A 22,127-nucleotide genomic window follows, 5' to 3' on the forward strand; every position below is an offset into this window, starting at 1 on the left:
AATAATATGACATTTTTTCATGGTTTTTGACGACATACTATACTATGACTTTTTTCGTAATTTTTGACGACATACTGTACTTTGATGTGTTTTCATGATTTTTGACTATATAGTATACACTGTTTTACATTGTATACTGTGACCTTTCATGTTTTTTGACGACATACTTTAATACGTTTTTTTGCATGATTTTTGATGAAACACTATATTGTGACTTTTTTTTAAATAATTTTTGACTATATACTATACATTGAAGTTTTTCTTGGTTTTTGGTTACATACTAAACTGTGGCATGTTTTCATGATGTTTAGTGACATACCTATCACATTTTTTTCATTGTTGACAACACACTATACTTTCATGTTTTTTATGATTTTTGACGACATACTATACTGTGACTTTTTTTTCTTAAAGAGTGATGACAAACTATATTATGGTGTGTTTTCATTATTTTTGACGGCAACCTATACTTTGATGTTTTTTTATGATTTTTAACGACATACTTTACTGTGGCATTTTTCCATGGTTTTTGACGACATCATATAAAATAAGGCTTTTCATGATTTTTGACAATCTACTATACTATCTATTTTTTTCTTAATTTTTGATGACATTATATACCGTCAAGTTTTTTCTAGGTTTTGGACAACATACTATACTATGACGTTTTTTCATGGTTTTTGATGACATGCTACATTATGATGTTTTTTCAAGATTGTTGACAACATGCTATACTATGATGTTTTTCATGATTTTTGACAACATGCTATACTACCACATTTTTTCATGGTTTTTGACGACATGCTGTACTTTGACGTTTTTTCATGGTTTTTGACGACATACAATGATGTTTTTTCACGGTTTTTGACGACATGCTATACTATGACCTTTGTCATGATTTTTGACAACATGCTATACTATGACGTTTTTTCATGATTTTTGACAACATACTGTACTATGACATTTTTTCATGAGTTTTGACGACATACTATACTATGACATTTTTTCATGGTTTTTGATGACATACTATACTTTGACGTTTTTTCATGATTTTTGACGACATACTATACTTTGACGTTTTTTCATGATTTTTGACGACATGCTATACTATAACGTTTTTCCATGACTTTTGACAACATACTATACTATGACGCTTTTTCATGATTTTTGACGACATACTATACTTTGACGTTTTTTCATGATTTTTGACGACATGCTATACTATAACGTTTTTCCATGACTTTTGACATGCTATACTATGATGATTTTTCATGATTTTTGATGATATACTATACTATGATGTTTTTTCATGGTTTTTGATGACATGCTACATTATGATGATGTTTTTGAAGACGTGACTTTTTTTATGATTTCCAAAGACAATCTATAACATTACATTTTTTTCATGATTTTTGACAACATGCAATACTATGGCGTTTTCTCATGATTTTTGACAACATACTGTACTATGAATTTTTTCATGAAAGTAGCATTAGTAGTAGTAGTAGTAGTAGTAGTAGTAGTACGTCATGGTATAGCATGTCGTCAAAAATCATGAAAAAACATCATAGTATAGCATGTCGTCCCAAATCATGAAAAAGCGTCATATTATAGTATGTCGTCAAAAATCATGAAAAAAATGTTATAGTATAGCATGTCGTCCAAAATCATGAAAAAGCATCATAGTCTGTCGTCAAAAATCATGAAAAAGCGTCATAGTATAGCATGTTGTCAAAAATCATGGAAAAACGTTATAGTATAGCATGTTGTCCAAAACCATGAAAAAACGTCAAAGTATAGTATGTCGTCAAAAATCATGAAAAAGCGTCATAGTATAGCATGTCGTCAAAAATCATGAAAAAACGTCATAGTATAGTATGTCGTCAAAAATCATGAAAAAGCGTCATAGTATAGCATGTTGTCAAAAATCATGAAAAAGCGTCATAGTATAGTATGTCGTCAAAAATCATGAAAAAAAGTCACAGTATAGTCTGTTGTCAAAAATCATGAAAAAGCGTCATAGTATAGCATGTCGTCAAAAATCATGGAAAAACGTCATAGTATAGTATGTCGTCAAAAATCATGAAAAAACGTCAAAGTATAGTATGTCGTCAAAAATCATGAAAAAGCGTCATAGTATAGCATGTCGTCAAAAATCATGGAAAAACATCATAGTATAGTATGTCGTCAAAAATCATGAAAAAGCGTCATAGTATAGTCTGTCATCAAAAATCATGAAAAAAAGTCATAGTATAGCATGTCGTCAAAAATCATGAAAAAGCATCATAGTATAGCATGTCGTCAAAAATCATGGAAAAACGTCATAGTATAGCATGTCGTCAAAAATCATGAAAAAACGTCAAAGTATAGTATGTCGTCAAAAATCATGAAAAAGCGTCATAGTATAGCATGTCGTCAAAAATCATGGAAAAACGTCATAGTATAGTATGTCGTCAAAAATCATGGAAAAACATCATAGTATGTCGTCAAAAATCATGGAAAAACGTCATAGTATAGTATGTCGTCAAAAATCATGGAAAAACATCATAGTATGTCGTCAAAAATCATGAAAAAGCGTCATAGTATAGTATGTCGTCCAAAATCATGAAAAAACGTTATAGTATAGCATTTTGTCCAAAATCATGAAAAAACGTCATAGTATAGTCTGTTGTCAAAAATCATGAAAAAGCGTCATAGTATAGTATGTCGTCCAAAATCATGAAAAAAGTCATAGTATAGTATGTCGTCCAAAATCATGAAAAAACATCACAGTATAGTATGTCGTCAAAAATCATGAAAAAGCGTCATAGTATAGTCTGTCATCAAAAATCATGAAAAAAAGTCATAGTATAGCATGTCGTCAAAAATCATGAAAAAGCATCATAGTATAGTCTGTTGTCAAAAATCATGAAAAAGCGTCATAGTATAGTATGTCGTCCAAAATCATGAAAAAACGTTATAGTATAGCATTTCGTCCAAAATCATGAAAAAACGTCATAGTATAGCATGTCGTCAAAAATCATGAAAAAACGTCATAGTACAGTATGTCGTCAAAAATCACTATGTCCTCGTTTTTTCATGTCTTTTTATGACATACTATACTGTGATGTTTTTTTTCTTGGTTTTTGACCAGTACGATACTAGGACAGGTTTTTCTTTTTCATACATTTTGATGACATACTATACTATGACTTTTTTGGACAATATACCATGACATTTTTCTACACCCTTTACCTTGCCTAACCTTAGGTGGCGTCACTTCAACATTCATGAGATTCAGCTGCTGTTTTGATGAGTTTAATTGAGCACACAGCTGCCTTCTTTTCAACACTTGTGAGGTCAGGTTTAGCTAGCTGTATCTAATCACACCACTTCTTAGTTAAACTACGATACTCACTAAAGTGACACAATTCACCAAAGGAAAATCTAAATAAATCTAAAGCACAAGAACAAACATCAAAAGAGTGCCTCACTAAAATCAGATCACAAAATGTTGACTAAATTTAATCTTACGATAATTAACCAGAAAACTCTGTGACTAAGATGTGACTAACACCATAAAATTACTTGATGAGTTAGAATCACTAATAAATGTACAAACCTGATCCGTGTCACTGAACTTCAGGGTTGAAAACAGCAGCAGTAGTTTGTGTTGTTCTACATCTCCAGTCGCTGTCACTGCTTGAATACATAAACTACATGGGCGTGTTGCTATGCCTTTTTTTGGTTTTATTTATTTATCTATTAAATTCATAACAGTGTTAACAGTTTAAACACAATGCATTTGGTGGTCAATACATGCAGTTTGTATATAAAGTGGAAAGCAAGGACCAAAAACTACAAATGAAAAGATATATTTGTACAAAACCAGACAAAATAAATGAATGAATAAATGTAACAGGGTTAATTATACAGCAGTAATATATGTAACAAAGTCAAATGTACATTTGAAGGGTTAAGTATTATAATTACACACAATTTGTTTCAGTTGTTATTACCTGACACACTTAGGCCTCCATAGTCAGTGTGTAAAACGTTTGATACTCAGTTTCTGCACCCCTACGTTCACCTTTGGGGGTACCTCACCTATAAAGGGGTGTCTCCCGCCTTAACTCTCCCCTTTTGCTGTTGTGCTCCATGGGAGAGGTAAGCGACATTGCTCTCATGGTAATTTCTGTGTTTTATAAGTTCATTTTATGCCGACATATTCCCATGTCCCTTAATTTGTGTAAGGGCTTGAGTTTGTACGGTTGTGTTTGACAGAGGATTTTGTTTGTGTCTCTTGCTGTCAGGTATGTTCTCTGTGTTCTATTGTGCTTAACTGAATGTAACATGATCCCACCCTTTTTGCTGTTGTGCTCCATGGGAGAGGGGCTCGAGTTAATATGGTTGTATTTGACAGGATTTTATTTTCACCTCTTGTTGTCAGGAATAAAAGGAGATCCCCTCCAAAGATATCCACGGTCTGGGCCTCTTCATATCAACACAATGCAGACAACACTAGAGTCCACCGGTTACATAAATAAAGTAGACACAAGTATGGATTGGGGCGGCGTCAGCAGTGATGCGGACGCTTAACCGGTCCGTTGTGGTGAAAAGGGAGCTTAGCCATAAAGCGAAGCTCTCGATTTACCAGTCGATCTACGTTCCAACCTATGGTCATGAGCTCTGGGTAGTGACCGAAAGAACGAGAAAGAACGAGGTCGTGAGTACAAGCGGCCGAAATGAGTTTCCTCCGCAGGGTGGCTGGGCTCAGCCTTAGAGATAGGGTGAGGAGCTCGGACATCCGGGAGGGACTCGGAGTAGAGCCGCTGCTCCTCCACATCGAGAGGAGCCAGCTGAGGTGGTTCGGGCATCTGGTAAGGATGCCTCCTGGACGCCTCCCTTGGGAGGTATTTCGGGCATGTCCAACCGGGAGGAGACCTCGGGGCCGCCCCAGAACATGCTGGAGGGATTACATCACCCGGCTGGCCTGGGAACGCCTCGGGGTTCCCTCGGAAGAGCTGACGGAGGTGGCTGGGGAGAGGACTGTCTGGGCTTCTTGCTGAGGCTGCTGCCCCCGCAACCCGGACCCGGATAAGCGGAGGACGACGAGACGAGACGACGAGACGAGACGACACAAGTATGAACACACACATGAACCATAGACTGTAAAATAATGGACGTAGCCACCGTGACATCACCCATTGGTTTGTGGACTGCTGGTTAGCTTTCTTAATTTAAGGAAAACCAAAAAACTGGAGCACTGGTGTCTTGGACGATCTGTTAGTACAATTATCTGCACAGCAGGCCGTATCATTTTTCCGATATTCATACAAAGAAAAAATCTCCTAAAGGCTCCGGCTGGCTCCGACACCTGAAAACATGACAAGGTGGTCAAGTTGAGTGGCCTAGCTGACAGCCTGTCAGTCAAAGTGACCACGCCCTTAATTAGGCAGAATTTTAAACCTTACAAAATACTTAGATGGGATCATTATAAAAAAATAAAAAGATTTGCTCTGTTTGGAGCCAGCCCCAAGTGGCCAGTCGGTGAATTGCAGTTTTTGGTGCATTAGCTTCACTCATGCACACACACAGCGGTTTTCCAAATGGGTTATGAAGTTGTAAGATTTGCATAAATTAATAGTTTTGGTTAGATTTTTTAATTTTAAGTTTGATATCATTTTAAGATATGTATCACGATTTGGATTTTTGAGATCGAGATAGAAGGGCAATTTCTTTAAGTATTTTATTTTATGAATAACATTTAGCAAAAATACTAAGCAAATTGAATATTATTCATTCTTGGAGAAAATTGGATCTTTGAATATTATATATATATATATTATTTTATACTATACATTCTTATACTTCCTGCGAATATAATCCAATTAATCATTATTCTACATGTATTTCGTATAGATTCCATGTTAAGACCTTGTTTTCTTATTTTGGAAAGCAGAAGTAGTTACGTGTGTCCTGGGCCAAAAAACTAACCTCAAATCGATGATTAGAGAAAAGTTACATTAAACATTGATTGACGAGATTACTGCAAGGTATTGATCATACAATCAAATCAGGAGTGAACAAATAATTCATTTTCTTCATTTATTAATTAAATCATGTGACTTTAATCGAAAACTGGTCTAACTGAAATAGTGTAAAGAGTATATGGTTGTCAACTCTCAGTTTTTAAGTCAAACCCAATGTATGAAATTTAAAGACTGTTCAGGGGCCCCAGTATGCAGAAATATTTAAATACACCATTTTGAAATTTTTTCCTTTTTCCCTCAGCAAAATTTTGCACAACTTTTGCATGACTCTGCCTCGCTTCTCACCTTCAGCTCTGCCTGGCACACCTGCTGCTTCTTCACATTATTTGCTGGACATTAAAAAAAAAAAAAGTGACTGATTTCTGATTCCAAGCATTTTAATAATGAATACAAAATGTTGGTCAGAATGACACTGTTGTGTGGTTCATTTGAATTTCAAACACTTCTTCAGCACTTTGTTATAAAATGACAGTTTTCAAGGTGAAACAATATATGTGATTTTTTTTCCCCTAAAAATTCAAGCACCTTGTTTGACCCCTGCATTGACACAACTTTAACGTTTCACACATTTTAAACCAAACACAAGAGAGAGACAAAAATAAAATAACAATGATGAAAACAGCCCTGGTTCTCACTAACACACTTACGTAAATAAAGCTGTTACACAGAATAACTTGTACTGAAATGTATTAAAAACTAATTTGGTGGCTTCTTGTGAAGTGATGCACACCAGGGATGCACAATAATGGATTCTTTACCAATATCTGATATGCCAATAAATAAGAACTAATTTGGCCAATAACTGATACCAATATCGACATATCTTCTTTTTCCCCACCTAATGTCAGTGATCATCAAGTCTCTTCTGTGGTGGAATTAACATCATATTATACATACATACTCTTATCGTGACAGCCCTCCCGCAGATGAAGACATGAAATACAATACATTTCAAGGTATATAATATTCATTCATTGTGCAAAATAAGAAAAAGCATGTTGGCTGATTCTGATCTGTTTATCTTAAAGCCCATATCGTCTGATATCGATGACGTGCCGGTATGACTGTGCATCCCTAATGCACAGCCCTGCAAAACAAATCTCGACTTCAGTGGATTCCCGCCTGTGCAAATATGTTTGACTAATAAAGTCTTTTGTTCCAGCTGATGTTAAATATCCAGGTCACAGCTAGCTTGCTGCCAAGATATCTATCTATCTATCTATCTATCTATCTATCTATTTGGTTTCCCAACACCCGACATTCTACATCAAACACCGCAACTACCTCAACAATCAAATTATGGAGAACTTATGGTTGAAGATCGCCCAGTAGCTGGAACATGATGATATGACATGTTGTTATACACTCACTAACGTCTTATGTTGATCACAGGCTGGGGCAAGACATGACAGCAAGCATCAAATTTGGGGTCTGGTTAGTTATTGTGTTGTGTCGGAGAAGTTTCTCAGTCATTAAGGTCATGGTAATATTAAGTGCTATATCGTAGGCTTGAGTTTCTTGAAGCGACGCAGGCCTTAAACTCGGTCTAACACTTAAGATGCATGTGTTGTGCAGTTAACATCAAAACAAAAACATAACACTGCAACACCGATTATTTGCACTGGACCCAGTCTGCATAGTAGACAATGACATACAGAATATTCACACATGGATTTTCCATATTTCCACATCGCATTGGTGCAAAATGTCTTTTAATTGTTCACAAACTGAAAAGAACAGTTACTGTCACGTGTGGACTTTCATGTGTCTCTTCAGATTTCCCTGTGCTGAGAATCTTTTCTCACAAACATCACAACCAAACGGTTTCTCTCCTGTGTGAACTTTCATATGTGACCTGTGGCTACGCTGTAGTCGGAATCTTTTCCCACAGAAATCACATTCGAATGGTTTCTCTCCAAAGTGGCTTCTCATGTGTGACAGCCAATGACTCAGAAGTCCAAATCTTGTTCCACAACAATTACACTGAAATGGTTTCGCTCCTGTGTGGGCTCTCATGTGTGTCTTTAAATGTCCCGGTTGTCTAATTTTTTTCCCACAAACATCACAACCAAATAGTTTCTCTTCTGTGTCGTCGCTCCTCTGTGAATCTACTTTTTGTTCCACTCTAAAACATTTCTTACTGACCGAACATCTGGAGGACCTTTTTCCAAAATGAGATTTCATGTGTCTCTGCAGAAACCCTCTGTGGTAACATCGTTTAGTACAGTCAAAGAAGCTGAAGGATTTTTTGCCAGCGTCACATCCGTCATCACTCACAGGGGCTTCTTGATATTTCAGAACATTTACAGCAGACTCAGCTGTCCTGGTCTCCTTCCAACCACTGACACTGTCTTCAGTCTCAGACCCAGAATCTGACATGGGTTCCTGCCAATCAATGTCACTGTCTTCAGTCTCAGAAGAGTCTGAAGCCTTCTCATCATCAGTATTTGGTTGTGAATGACCATGTGGATCAAGGTTCCTGGCTTGTTCTGATCCTCCACAGTCCTCTCCATCAGTTTCTGTTTTTATCTGCGTAGCTGAGCTGCTGGTTGGAGGCTCTGTCTCTCTGCTGTCCTCCATTTGGCTCTGATGAAGCAGTGAGGACTGAGGTTTCTCTTCATCATCTTCACTCTTCACAGTAACAGAAGTCAACCTGGTGATATCAGCCTCCTCCAGCCCACTGAGCTGCTCTCCCTCTGGACTGCTCCACACTTCCTCCTGCTCCTCTTTAATGTGGAGGGGCCCTGGGTCCTCCTGCTCCATTTTGATGTGGAGGGGCCCTGGGTCCTCCTGCTCCTCTTTTATGTGGAGGGGCTCTGGGTCCTCCTGCTCCTCTTTAATGTGGAGGGGCTCTGGGTTCTCCTGGTCCAGGCTGGGGTTCCTCTCGGGGAGAACATCTTGAATCACTGACAGCTGCTGGACATCTGCAGGGAGCACATTATGGACAACTGTGACTTCACACTGATATCTCTGGCCTGCCCCCCTGACTAAGAATGTTCCTAGTGGACCAGCAGTCCTCATCAGGGTCCATCAGTGGACTAGTCTCCTGCATGTTTCTGATATGAATGTAATGATTAAATGATATATTTTGGTGGTTTGAGTTGAAGGAGAGAGAAATACAAACCGTACTAATGAACCTTCATTAATATAGGCCTATATTTTATCTCCAAGTGCACGTCACACACTGAGCGAGCCGCCTGTTAATGACGCTGTGGGCTAATGGGCATGTAGCTACTTCCATGTTTCAGATGATACGTCATGTTTGTAGTCGACCAATGAAGATGAGTTTACATATCACCTTGGGTTCGTCCTTCACCTTCTCAAAATGATCCCACACTTTGGATTTCCTGCCCGACATGTTATTAACTAGCCTGTGGAATAACCGCAGGTACCAGCCCTGGAGATTAACCTGACTCCTGTCTGACTGCTGAGCGTGGACACTTCCTGTGTCTGTCCTTTCAAAGTAAAGTCACACATGCTCCAGTCATATAGGTTTAGATTTATTTTGACAAGGCGCAGCTCCTGATAGAGTTTCACGTTTTGTTTTTTCTGCGACTAAGCGACCGATGAAATTTTGCCAACTAATGACCTTTCTGGTCGACTAACATTTGGTCGACTATTGGGGGCAGCTCTAATCTCTAGTATCATCACTTTAAGTCAGTGAGATCGATGATGATTCCTGATGATCCTAAGCTCTGCTATGTGATGCAATCCACCAAAATAATTGCACCAAATTTCTAAATATTTGAAATAATCTCAGTGCTCTGCAGACTTTACACTTGTGATGTCATTAAATGCAAAGTCTGGAGCTGATCTTTCCCAATTCATTGTCCAGACTTTAGACCCTATGACATCACAAGGTTGAGTTTTAGCACTCTAGTTCTTGGACTTGGTAGAGAGTTGCTAGTGTTTGCTAACATTTTTGGAGTCTCTTAGACCACAGGAATAACATGCCTACTTCCTCATTAATGCAGCAATAATTATAATCCAATAATGTAAAGATTATTCTCAAATCATCCATTCTGCATGATATGCACTTTTACTTTTATGTAACTAAAAAGAACAACTGCAACATTTTTCAACCTTGACCCTATTTTCCTGTGTAAACTGGTCAAAGAGACTGATGTGAACAACAATTCTGGAAATTGGTCCAGTACTGACGGAGCCAGCAGCCACGGAACGAGCTGCAATGGAAGCACAAGGGGCAATCGAACAGCGTCACCGTATGTCCATTAGAAGTGGTTTTTTGACACAGCGCAGCTCAGATAGTTACTGTAAGTGTCTTAAGCGTCTCTTTACCTTTCACTTGATCAGATCTGTTTGCTATTGCCTTGTTAAGCAAAAATCTCTCAATCTGAGCCTGTCTGTGGTGAAAATAGAAATTCACATGGGGAAATAGTGTCCAGGTTGAAAAATACCAAAGTTATCTTTAAATACTCACAAATGCGTGTCTCTTACCTGAATCTGTCCCAACAGGTCTCTGGACCAGTCCTGATGTGGCTGCTGCAGGTGTGGGGGGCACCACATCCAGTCTTCTGGGCTCTTCATCTGTTTGAAGGTTCCTCCACTGAGGCATCCCCTCTTCACCTGTGATCCTCCTCCTCACAATCCTTGTTTTCCAGTCAGAGAGGTATCCGATGGCTTTATCAGATTTCAGGGCCAAAACGCTGTAGATTTTACCGTTTCTCTTGTAAAGCCGTCCGAAACTGTAATTACACAGATTCAACCTGTCAGTTATTTATTACAACAACCCTGAGTGCACATGGGAATGAATAATTACTTGCATACAAGACACTGATTGTAAATACTAGAAATGACGCCTTGCGGTTGTTTGACTCCCCAAACCACATGTAGCCATGACAGTAGACGATAATGCTTCGAATCTGGATGTTGCTGCAAATAAACATATTCTATAAAACATGGATGCTTCACACACAGAAGATCTATACAATCAGCACAGTTTCAAGATTAGAGTCACCAATTCAGTATCTGACCAAATGTCTCCCCTTCTGTTCCTGAGATATGACGTTAAAACATGATGATGTCACAGTCAAGCTGACCTTTGACCTTTTGGACATAAAATGTCATTGGTTCATCATTTCATCCTGTTAGATATTTGTGTGAAAGTTCATCATAATTAGCAAATGTGGAGTGGAGTTATGGCTAAATCATATGGTAGGAGGTCAAAGTGATGTTTGTGCCAAATTTGAGGGATTGAGACACTGCGTTCATGAGAGTGAGAGAGACGCAAGGTCACAGAATCAGTTCACTGTTGAGACTTATGTGCAAAATTTCAGAAAATTCCCTGAAGGCCTTCTTGAGATATCGCGTTCACCAGAATGAGACAAAAGCAAGATCACAGTGACCTTTAACAACCAAATCTGAATGAGTTCATCCTTGAGTCCAAGTGCATGTTTTTGCCTAGTGTAGTGGATAGAGCACTCGTCTTCCATGTGGAAGGTCCAGGGGTCGACATCAGCAAAAGCATGCGATCTCAAGAAGTTCCCACCACCGAATCAAATGGGATCAGATTCCTTAAGGAGGCTTCGGATCTGAGCCAAGTCCTCAACGTGGGCGCATCTCAATCCCGTTGTAGACAAGAGGTTTCGGACGTAAAAGCAGATTCATTCACGGAATTTCCTTAAGGTGTTCCTGTAAATATTGCTTTAACAAAGTTGAGACAGATGAGGTCACAGTGACCTTGAGCATTCGCAAACTTTAAGGAAACTCCCTCAAGACCTTTTTGAGAGTCACTTTCACGAAAATGAGACGAATGTAAATATAGCATGAATTTGACATGAATTTCACAGAAACCAGTTAAACATCTGTATCAGCCCAGAATTTCACAGTTCACTGCATCCTCAGTTGTAATAGTTCAGTGGCGAGACCGGCAGCAGAGGCTTTGTTTCTGTCAGCTGTGCTTTCTAACGACCAAAAAACAGAATCGATTTACTGACCAAAGTATGTCTGACTCCGCGACGATAGGTGAGGATATGCCCCCTTTTCAGCTTGTTAGTATTGGACCATTTTACGTCACAGACCCAACGGTTGCCATTCTGTGTTTCCTCCCATCCATGTACTTAAAAACATTTAATTCTTTCAGCTGACACAGAATGAACTGTGTCTCCCCGTCCGTCCAAAAAGTCACGGCTCTGGATGTAGATTTCTCCATGTTGTTACCGGCTTCTTCTTCTCTTACACATTTAATGCTATTGGACTTCTGGGTCAAAGCCCGGGGCGGAAACTGTGGAGCATGCTCAGAGCGCCTCGGCCAGTTTGGTTCTGATTGACTGTATACATGCAGGAGTCACATGATCTGGGTGTGTTAGTCCCACTGTGACACATTCATTTTAGTATGATTTCAGTAACACTGATGTTTACATGGATTTTAAAAGTCCAGTTTTAGTCAGACTGACACAATTAATTGTTTTTCTCTAATGTCATGGAAACACACTTAGTGTTTGGGGGTGTTCATTTATAATCCTCACTCATCCTCAACTCTGGCAGATTTATCTAAAGATAGCATTACTTGCATATGGAAAGACTCTCAAATAGCGAGGCACTAATCATTTAGCAGCGGCCGTCCATGCAAAGTATTTGTTGTAATGAAACATATATTAGGACGACACACTCATTTCAATGTGAAGACTTGCCTTTCTATGCCGCCAGAGGCTCCAAGGCTCGGCACTGGTGGAACTGTGACATGTAAAGGTTTTTTCTTCATGGGAGTCGGCGCTGCGACACTTCTCGCATTGCTGGAAGAACAACAGCAAGATCAAGACAATAAGTGCTACATGACACAGTCACACACACCTGTAGAACATTCTGTTATGTCCTGAGGTGCTGCGAGGCTCGGCTCCCCTTGACAAACACACCACAACAAATCAAGAACAGCTCAACAAGAATGCAGCGATTTATCTGCCGATATTCGTCTTGTTGACTGTCATTAATCTATCTGTAAATAAGACGACATTCACCAGTGGCAGTGGCCAATGTTTTACTGTTGTGTCACGTCAGTTTTATGTAGGTTCAAAACCAGGGCTCAACGCAACCATCGACCCAGGGACAAAAAAATGTGTTTGGGATGAACAGAGATCTTCTGCAGGATGCCGTCATGATGAAATAAGTAGTAAATTCACTATCGACATGTCAAGGGACGCACCCTATTGTTTCCCTCATAATGTTGATTGTAACACGAGTCCGTGCTGACACCAGCAGGGGAAGAGCTAGTTAGCGTTAGCTGTTAGCTGCTGGTAGCCAGAATAAACAGCTAACAGAGGTCAGAGTCCTGCACCAGGTCAGGTATCCACGGGTAACCCGCAAAAAGCTGTGTAACAGGTAAAAGATGTGCAGTATATGTGGAATATTCTGACATCTAAATCACTATCGTCAAGATGAAATTAATTTTATTTTGAAAATCAGTGACACAAGTAAAACCTTTGACCCCGTCGTCACACTTGTCACTGACGTGGAGGACTCCAGCCATGAAACTTTGCAGCTCGATTTGGCTGCATTTGTTGATTTTTTCACAGAAATATAAAATATATATTAAAGGGAGATTTATTATACATCATAAATGGTAAAAAGGCTTTTGAAGCAGTTATCTAAAAAGTTTTTTTTCATGTGAAAGGTTAAATTAAAGGTTGTTTCATAAGTTTGATTGAATTTGTGCTCATTCAAGTGCAACGAGGGGCTGAATGACTTTAAAACAGTTATTTTTCTATGATAAAGATTTCTTTGTTTCTCTTTCACAAAAGGGGGAATAAATAACAACAAAAACAAAATCAACAACAACTAGGGCTGCTAAACAAACTTCAAATTTTAAAACTTTATATGGAAAAAAAAACGACGAGCCTTCGTTTCTTTTGAACGACTCATAAACAGACTGTGAAAAGATATTTTTGTGATCAAACATATGTTAGAATAGCACAAATATTTCGATGTGACTTGCCTTTCTGTCCCACTAGAAGCTCCAAGGCTCGACACTGCTGGAGCTGTGACCTGTAAAGATTTTCTCTTCATGGCAGTCGGTACTGCGATACTTCTGGCATAGCTGGAGGAACAACAACAAGATCAAGACAATAAGTGCTACATGACACAGTCACACACACACCTGTCGAACATTCTGTTACGTCCTGAGGTGCTGGGAGGGTCGGCTCCCCCCGACAAACACAACAAAATAAATCAACAACAACTCAACAACTGTTGGGTCAACTACAAACATGATCTTTGGCATGGATAGACAACAACCTGAATAATACATATCTAATGTTACTAAGCCGGTGTTCTGACAAATAGAGCTACCCGCTCCGCATGACCTACCAACACAAACTGCACATACACAGTGCACTGAAGAGGCGAGAAAAAAATCTGGACCTGCACATACTTTTAACCACATTTATAGAGGTTGTAGCTGATTCTGTTGGATGTGTCCTACCTGACGTAACAACATACTCTACTTTTACTTACATTTATAGAACTAGTTGTCTATTCTGATAGATCTATCGCTACTGGTAGGTCACTCTGAGCGTGTAGCCCTATTTGTCAGAACGCCAGCTTAAAGGCGAGTCAACTCTGTCCCCTCATTCAGCCACTGTACCTTTCATTAAGAGTGACGAGGCAGCATGATGGCATGAAATTCCCTACTTGAAGACAGAGTTGTACTGATACCGATACCAGTATTGGAAATGCCTCTGATAATGCCTAAAATCGGGTATCGGCGAGTACAGCCTATGACCAATCCGATACCACGTAATGCCTCACGTCATTACGTATACGCATGCTACAGGCAAACAAAACGGAAACGGAGCGGAGTTTAAAAAGCATTCTACTGTAGCCTTTAAAATGTCTTTTTACCAAACTGTGTGGCTGCACTTTAACCTGTGTCTTGATCTGTGTCAACACTGGATAATAATAATAAAAAAAGTTTTATGGCATTCATTCTACTATTATGTATTTATTTCTTAATATTTTACACAGAGTTTTAGGAGTTGAGACATACAACAATTCATATCCCATCCATTTTTATTTTACGCGCTGGTATCGGATCAGTACTCGGTATCAGCAGATACCTAAAGTTCAGGGATCGGAATCAGTATCGGGAAGGAAAAAGTGGCATCGGTACATGTCTACTTGAAGAGGCAGTGTAAAAGGGGCTCCTGATTTGTAACATGAAACTGCCGTATTCACAAACATTCTGCCAACACTCTCAGAGAGCTCCGAACTTAGCCTAAAAACTTTTAGTAAGGAGCGCCAGCTTAGGAATGATTTAGTGAAGTTCTCAGAGCGACTCTGAGCAAGGAAGGGACAGAAACTTTTATCTTAGCGAGGAGGTGTGGTTGCCCCTTTTGCTAGATATGATGCATTCTTTTAAGAACTGGATGGCAAACAACTTCCTCCAACTAAACGCAGACAAGACTGAGGTTCTTATTACTGCGGATGACTCTCTTAGCGGTCTCTAAGGTAGTCAACCACATGGGGTCACTGGCACATAACATCAGGTCTGACCTCAGGAACCTTGGGGTAATTTTTGACCAAAACATGCTGTTTGAAAAACATTAATTCTCTGTCCCGCTCATGCGTCTTCCACCTCAGAAACCTTGCGAAACTCAGGTCCATCGTCTCACACTCAGAACTGGAAAAGGCCATCCATGCATTTATTTCATCCCGGCTTGACTGCTGCAATTCACTGATCACCTGCATCAGTAAAACATCTCTGGACCGTTTACAGCTTGACCAAAATGCTGCTGCCAGGTTGCTCAGTCGGTCACATAAGTCTTGCCATATAACTCCCATCCTGGCATCCCTGCACTGGCTTCCTGTTCACTTTAGGTTCCAATTCAAGGTCCTGGTCCTGACATACAGAGCCCTCCACTCTGGGCTTTTTTCAGACCTAATTGTATTGCGGAGTTTTGCACAGTGGCGACCGGATCTTTGCTCTCAAACCACAAAACAATGTGATGGCACAACAGTCTCCTTCAGTACATTATTCTGTGCTTTCTTTTGATTTTCACTTTGGCTAGTCATCCTGTTTAATTTGTCTTCTGATTAAATCAGAACCGCTGAAACAAGTTGTAGGAAGCTTCTGCAAGTAATTGGTTGCTGGCAGACACTCTGTGCTGCAATAACATGGTTAATCAGCAGTGTCGTGCACTGTAGAGCCGATGCGCTGCTGGTTCTGCCGGCCTGAATAGAATATAATGTCTATAGCCTTACTGTTGTGTACAGCCTTATAGACTGAGCTGAGTAGTGATGCGCGGGTCGACCTGTAACCCGCGGGACCCGCAAATGGACCTGCGGGTCGGGCAGCAGTGATCGTCTGTTAAATCGGTCTGTAAATGATATTTTGACATTATTGGCTATTACTGTCATGGCATCCGAAGGTACTGATGCGTTGAGCAGGTGACAGTCCGCGGTCGTTTTCATAGCACACTTGTGTCACGCACTCCAAAAGAAACTTGTTGAAACTTTAAACAATAATTTACTGTACAAAACAAACGTTGACAAAAACGGTTCCATAATTCATATTAAATTCAAAAGATAACGAAAAAACAGCTACAAGTGAGAGGGAATAGTGATAAAGTGGTAAAACTTGGCATTGATCCACAGCCTCAGATGGATGCGCTCAAGCGTGACGTGCGCACAAGCTCAGTTTGTAGGTGATACTATATTTTCACATTTTTAACAATGCAATTTAAAAGTTTTGATTTTTATTGATAACCTACATTTACCAACAACAAAAAGACTACATTTAGCACCAAAAAAATATGTAACCAAAAAAAAATAAAATAATAATAATAAAAAAAGTAAATTAAAAAACGAATATCGAATACCAAATTTTCATAACGAATACCTACCCATAGAAACGAATATTCGAACATCTGAATATTTGGGCCCCAAACCTTGAACTCCTTGCCCTTGGACCTGAGATCCTCAGCCTCTGTCCACATTTTTAAGATACAATTGAAGACTCACCTTTTTAGGCAGGCATTTGGACAATTGTAAGCATTTATATGGATTGTGTATAGATTGTGTTTTAGTTGCACTGTATTTTTTGCTGTTTGTACTTGCTGTGTTTTCTATCTATTTAACTGTTTGTATATTTATTGTGAAGCACTTTGTGACTTCGAGCTGTGAAAGATGATATATAGATAAAGATTTACTTACTTACTTACTTTTAACAGGTGTGATTGGTTGTCAGAGACACGCCCCTAAGGTGAGGACACCCAGTGGAAATGAAATGAACTGCTGGCTGTGAAAGTGTCACTGTTAGTGTGATCACTCTGCTGATGGAAGGTTGAGACAGACTAAACTCATCACTGCTGCTCTGATGCATTTTTCCAGTTTTACAAATATCTCAGTGTTGTGATTATTTTATTTCTGGTGTGAAATGTGTGTGTATCCCTGATGACATCAACCACACATATTATTCCTGCAACATCCAATCTGTAGAATATTGGAGAATATTTGTCTGACCTCTTTGTGTTTCCACCATTTTCTCCTCTGATTCAGAAACTCTTAAACCTCTTAACAGTCCTCCTCCACTGCTCCTCAGGAGCTCTTTAAAGGTCTGAGATGCTCTGCGGATAACTTCTATCTTTACAAGGACCTAGTCTTAACTTTAAGGGGAAATTCTAAGAAATTGTCACAGTTTTAAGAACTTTCTTAGAATTTCGTCACTGGCATCTCTTTGCTGTGGAAGGCTTTGTGAATATGGTCCCTGGTCTGTTTGTGTTGGAGAGGACGAGACGTCTGTGGACAACTGGGCTCCTCAAGAATTAACACTGAAGGAACTCTAAGCAAGAGAAATTTCAGCTACTTGCAATCAGCAATGTTCACTATTAGATACCCATAAATTGCACACACTAAACCTTTAATGCAACAAAGTGTATCCGGGTCTTCTGCATTAGGATGAACAACGTGCTACAGGTGTATCAGTTATTTAAATCTCCAGAAATCTGAACACAGAGTCCTCCTTGTGTCCATTACTGGAGGCTGTTAGTAACCAACACAACCTCTGACATGTCTTCAGTCAGACTCCACCTTCGTTCACAGCAGACAAACAATGAAAACAGCCACAGCTCACATGAGCTCCAAAGCATCTTGTCTACACTTCATTGGCAGCAATATGCAGCAGCTGAGGGCTGATCTCAGTGACGTCACCGCCTCTTTTGGGACCAAACAACACACATAAATTCATCTTGGGATCATAGATGTAAAAGTAAAACCCTGGAAACGTTCACACTTTGATATTTTCAACACAGGTTCAGATGTGAAAATGATTCTGTTGATGAATAAAATGTATTTACATGTTGCTGGGTTAATTTACCTTTCCAGCAGAAAACAGGCAACGTCAGCGTCACTTTGAAAACATTTTTCCCTCATCAGAGATTTCCATTTAGGAAAGGCCACACCGATGTTTACCCTCGTTTTCTGCCGCCGTCTGTCCCGGTTCCGTTTCGCTTCTTCGTGTTTCCGCTTCCGTGACGGTGACACTTCCCGCTCCTTCGCCTTCTCTTCTGCTAAATAATAAGTATGATCCTCCATTTGCCAAAATTTAGGTTCTCAAACTTCTCATAACAAAGTGGTTAGCCACCACCAGCGCATCACCAGGCACTTCCGGTTCTTTCTTCTTCGTCGTTGATATTTTAATGGGCTGGTACCCGAATTGTTGCATTACCGCCACCTGCTGGGAGGAGAAAGACTCAACTCAGAAATCTAAAAACTTTGCCCAGAGACTTTTTTTAAAGATATTTTTGGGGGAATTTTTGCCTTTAATCAACAGGATAGCTAAGCGTGAAGGGAGAGAGAGAGAGAGAGAGAGAGAGAGAATGACATGCAGCAAAGGGCCACAGGCTGGAGTCAAACCTGACCCGCTGCAGCAACAGCCTTGTGCATGGGGCGCCTGCTCTGTCCACTAAGCCACCGACGCCTCCATCTCAGACAGACTTGCCTGTACCAGAATGTAGATTTTGTGCTTTTTGTAGTTCAGATAGAGAAACAGTATTTCATTTATTCAACAGATACTCAAGACTTTAGAAAAAGGAAAATGAGCCCTAATGAACAGATTAATGGATCTGATGTGATGTTATATTTTGTCTTCTATGGGATGGATAGCAATGCTACACTGTTCAGCTTCTGATCATTCTTGGTAAAATTCAATTTCCATAAATCAAAACTCCAAATGCTGCTTTAGCCGATGTATTGTTGAACTCAAGCAGTATGGTACCTTAGTACAGTAGCAGATGTGAAGAACAAAAAAGCTACAAAGACTTTGAACAATTTAAAGGACATGCACTGTCTTTGAACTCTGGACTTTCAATACCCCTGATATGATTTTTTTTTTTTTTTGGCAATTGTTGTACACTTCTTTGTTATAAATAAAGTGTTTTGGACCCAAAACAATGGGGGAAAAAAACCTTGCCTGTACTAAGAATTGTCAACTGGTGGCCCCTGGGCCAAATCTGGCCCGCCAAAGCTTTCCGTTCAACCCACAGAATATAAATAAATTCAGAAAATGTGAGAAGGGAATATGGAGAAGGGTGTCTCTGCAGACTGGACTTTGTTAGGGCGTGGTATCTCTCAATCATTTTTTGATTTGGCCAATTAGAGGCTTACACTCTCCCGTCAATCACAAATACAACAGGTCACTCATTCAAAGTATTTATGGTGAATAATAAATAATATGCCACACTATGCCTGGTGGACGAACTTTTAACATGCCATGATAATACAATTACTACTAGTCCATACCCATTGGTAGCTTTGTCACCTTCTACCTATGCCAATCCTCAATGCCTATGTGCAGTTTCACATAGATTGACCATGTCAGTGAGTAGAAAAACGTGGGACAGACAGAATGACACACTGACAGTTTCCGTGATTATGTACAGCATACCATACCATGACTTAGTCATACCAAACATTAGAAAACAACACCAACATTGGTCCACAGGGGGAGCCTGTTGTTATAGCGCCACCCAGTTGCCAATTAGAGTTAAATTTCTCCAGTCACCTTGAGGCGTCCTGTTCTACATATCTACCAAGTTTAGTAAAAATCCATATGGCGGTTAGGCCTAGATAAGAAATGAGCTCTCTAGCGCCCCCATTTTGTTTGATGGGGTCAATAATGGAGGGGTCCCCTCAGATTATGTGTGGTCATATGCCTACAAAGTTGCGTGGTGATGGGTGAAACCCTTGAGATGTTATACACCTTTATGTGATGAGCCACGCCCTCCACAATATTCATTGCCTCATAGAAGCTCAGTTTTAGTAAGTTTTCCAACTTTTGCCAAGAGGGAACTTTAGATATTGGTCCCTAGATTATGTTCACCCAGTTTCATGCAGATCGCTCAAACTTCCTAGGAAGAGATCCATTTGAAGTGTTTTTCAAAAAATTCAAAATGGCGGAAAATCTATATAAGCGGAAGTTATGGGTTCTTGAGGCAAATGTGTTCCTCATGAGGAGAGGCATCTCTGTGCAAAGTTTCATGTCTCTACCACATACGGGGCATGAGATATGCCCATTCAAAGTTTGACATTTCAATGGGTTGCTATAGCGCCCCCCTTTGGCCAATTGATGTAATATTGCTTCATTGGCATCCTCCCATGACCCTCTACCACTGTGCCAAATTTTACATGGATTGACCAAGTCAGTGAGGAGAAAAACATGGAACAGACACACACACAGAGTTTTCGTCATTATATAGTAAGATAAGATTAGTTGGCTCCAACTTTCTGTTATTGATTAGTCCGACTGGCTTCAGTGGATCAATTCAGATTCAAGAATTATTATTTTTAAAACTAATTATTTATTAATTTATTTTTCATTCATTAATGTAAAACGTGTGTGTGGGTTTTTGTTTTTAATTTTCGAGACAGTAGAGATCTGTGAGGAGTCCACTCGAAAGGGTCTGTTCCAGCTACCAGGTCTTGTTGAAAACCATTTGTTCCCCGTTGAATCCCGCTCTTTCCTTCACGTAGATCATCAGGAGGTGGAGCTCAGTTTGAACAGTTATTTTCATTATTATTTTTTGTTTATTTGCTCCATTAACCCTTTGAAACTTGGAGCGACATCACTTTTCTTGTGCAGCTTTTAGACACCTTTAGCAAGTATTTAAATGGTTGAATCCTGAGCTATGGGAGCGATTCCTCTCAAAAACATGGGGAAAAAGGGCAATGTGCAACTTGATAAGAAGTGTCCAACAAATTGCAAAAAAATAGTAGATTCAGAAAATTATATTTAAAAAAGCTAGGGAAAACTATAGTAGTAAATATTATTATTAAGTTACAGATTTATTTTATTTTTTTAAATCATTTTAAACACTTTTTCTAGGTCATTTCCTTGTGTGTTTGTTTTGACCTTTTTTCTTTTTATTTACTTACTAATTTGTTGTTTTTTTATGGTAATTTTCTTGTTATAATTTTTTACTAATTTCTTGCAATTTTCAGGGTCATTTCTGCCTTTGTTGCCCATTGTTTTCTTTTCGTGTTTTTGAAAGAAATCACAACAATTTGCTCGGGGCACTTTTTTTTTCCTTACCTAATTTCAGTGATCATCAGGTCTCTTCTGTAGTGGAATAAACATCATATCATACATATATACTTTTATTGTGACGGCCCACCAGCAGATGGAGACATGAAATACAATTTTTCAGTGTATGTAAAATTCATTCATAGTGCAAAATTAAAAAAGCATGTTGGCTGATTCTAATAGTTCATTACAAGCCAATATTGGGCGATACTGATGACATGTTGATATTATCATACATCCCTAACAAGTACATCAACATCATTCAAAGGAAAAGTTAGTGACGCTGGAGACATGAAATGTTTTCATTACTCTCCACACACGTCCAGCAGCTGTTGGCGGTTAAAGAAGAGGTTCCCCCCGAGCAGCAGGAGTGGAGCTCCAGTCTGGTGCAGGAGGACCCAGAGTCCCCACATATTAAAGAGGAACAGGAGGAACTCAAGTTCACATTCACTCCTGTGTCTGTGAAGAGTGAAGACGAGGATGAAGGGAAAGCTCAGTCCTCACAGCTTCAACAAAAGACAAACTGACCAGGTGGAGACAGAAGCTGATGGAAACAACTGTGA

The 22,127-nt window shown here is 39.4% G+C and overlaps 1 protein-coding gene across 1 annotated transcript; it reads right to left on the bottom strand.

Annotated features, from left to right (window-relative positions):
- Nucleotides 1–6,391: 6,391 nt before the first annotated feature.
- On the bottom strand, nucleotides 6,392–18,836 carry LOC117247134 (uncharacterized). The gene is made up of 5 exons (XM_033611412.2): nucleotides 18,361–18,836; nucleotides 13,984–14,085; nucleotides 12,686–12,787; nucleotides 10,491–10,738; nucleotides 6,392–8,956 (listed from the first exon to the last, which is right to left on the bottom strand). The coding sequence occupies exons 1-5, from the start codon at nucleotides 18,576–18,578 to the stop codon at nucleotides 7,779–7,781; spliced, it is 1,848 nt and encodes a 615-aa protein (XP_033467303.1). The 5' UTR covers nucleotides 18,579–18,836; the 3' UTR covers nucleotides 6,392–7,778.
- Nucleotides 18,837–22,127: the final 3,291 nt, after the last annotated feature.

The sequence above is a fragment of the Epinephelus lanceolatus genome, chromosome 21, assembly GCF_041903045.1.
Source record: "Epinephelus lanceolatus isolate andai-2023 chromosome 21, ASM4190304v1, whole genome shotgun sequence".
Taxonomy (NCBI): Eukaryota; Metazoa; Chordata; class Actinopteri; order Perciformes; family Serranidae; genus Epinephelus; species Epinephelus lanceolatus.

What these genes read in the sequence shown, in the direction of transcription:
- LOC117247134 (XM_033611412.2), bottom strand. Translation starts at nt 18,578, where the DNA reads ATGGAGGATCATACTTATTATTTAGCAGAAGAGAAGGCGAAGGAGCGG. An exon ending in GCCTGTTTTCTGCTGGAAAG is followed by an intron (nt 14,086 to 18,360) that starts GTAAATTAACCC and finishes TTGTTCCTCCAG; the next exon opens with CTATGCCAGAAGTATCGCAG. An exon ending in GCCTCTGGCGGCATAGAAAG is followed by an intron (nt 10,739 to 12,685) that starts GCAAGTCTTCAC and finishes GTGTAATTACAG; the next exon opens with TTTCGGACGGCTTTACAAGA.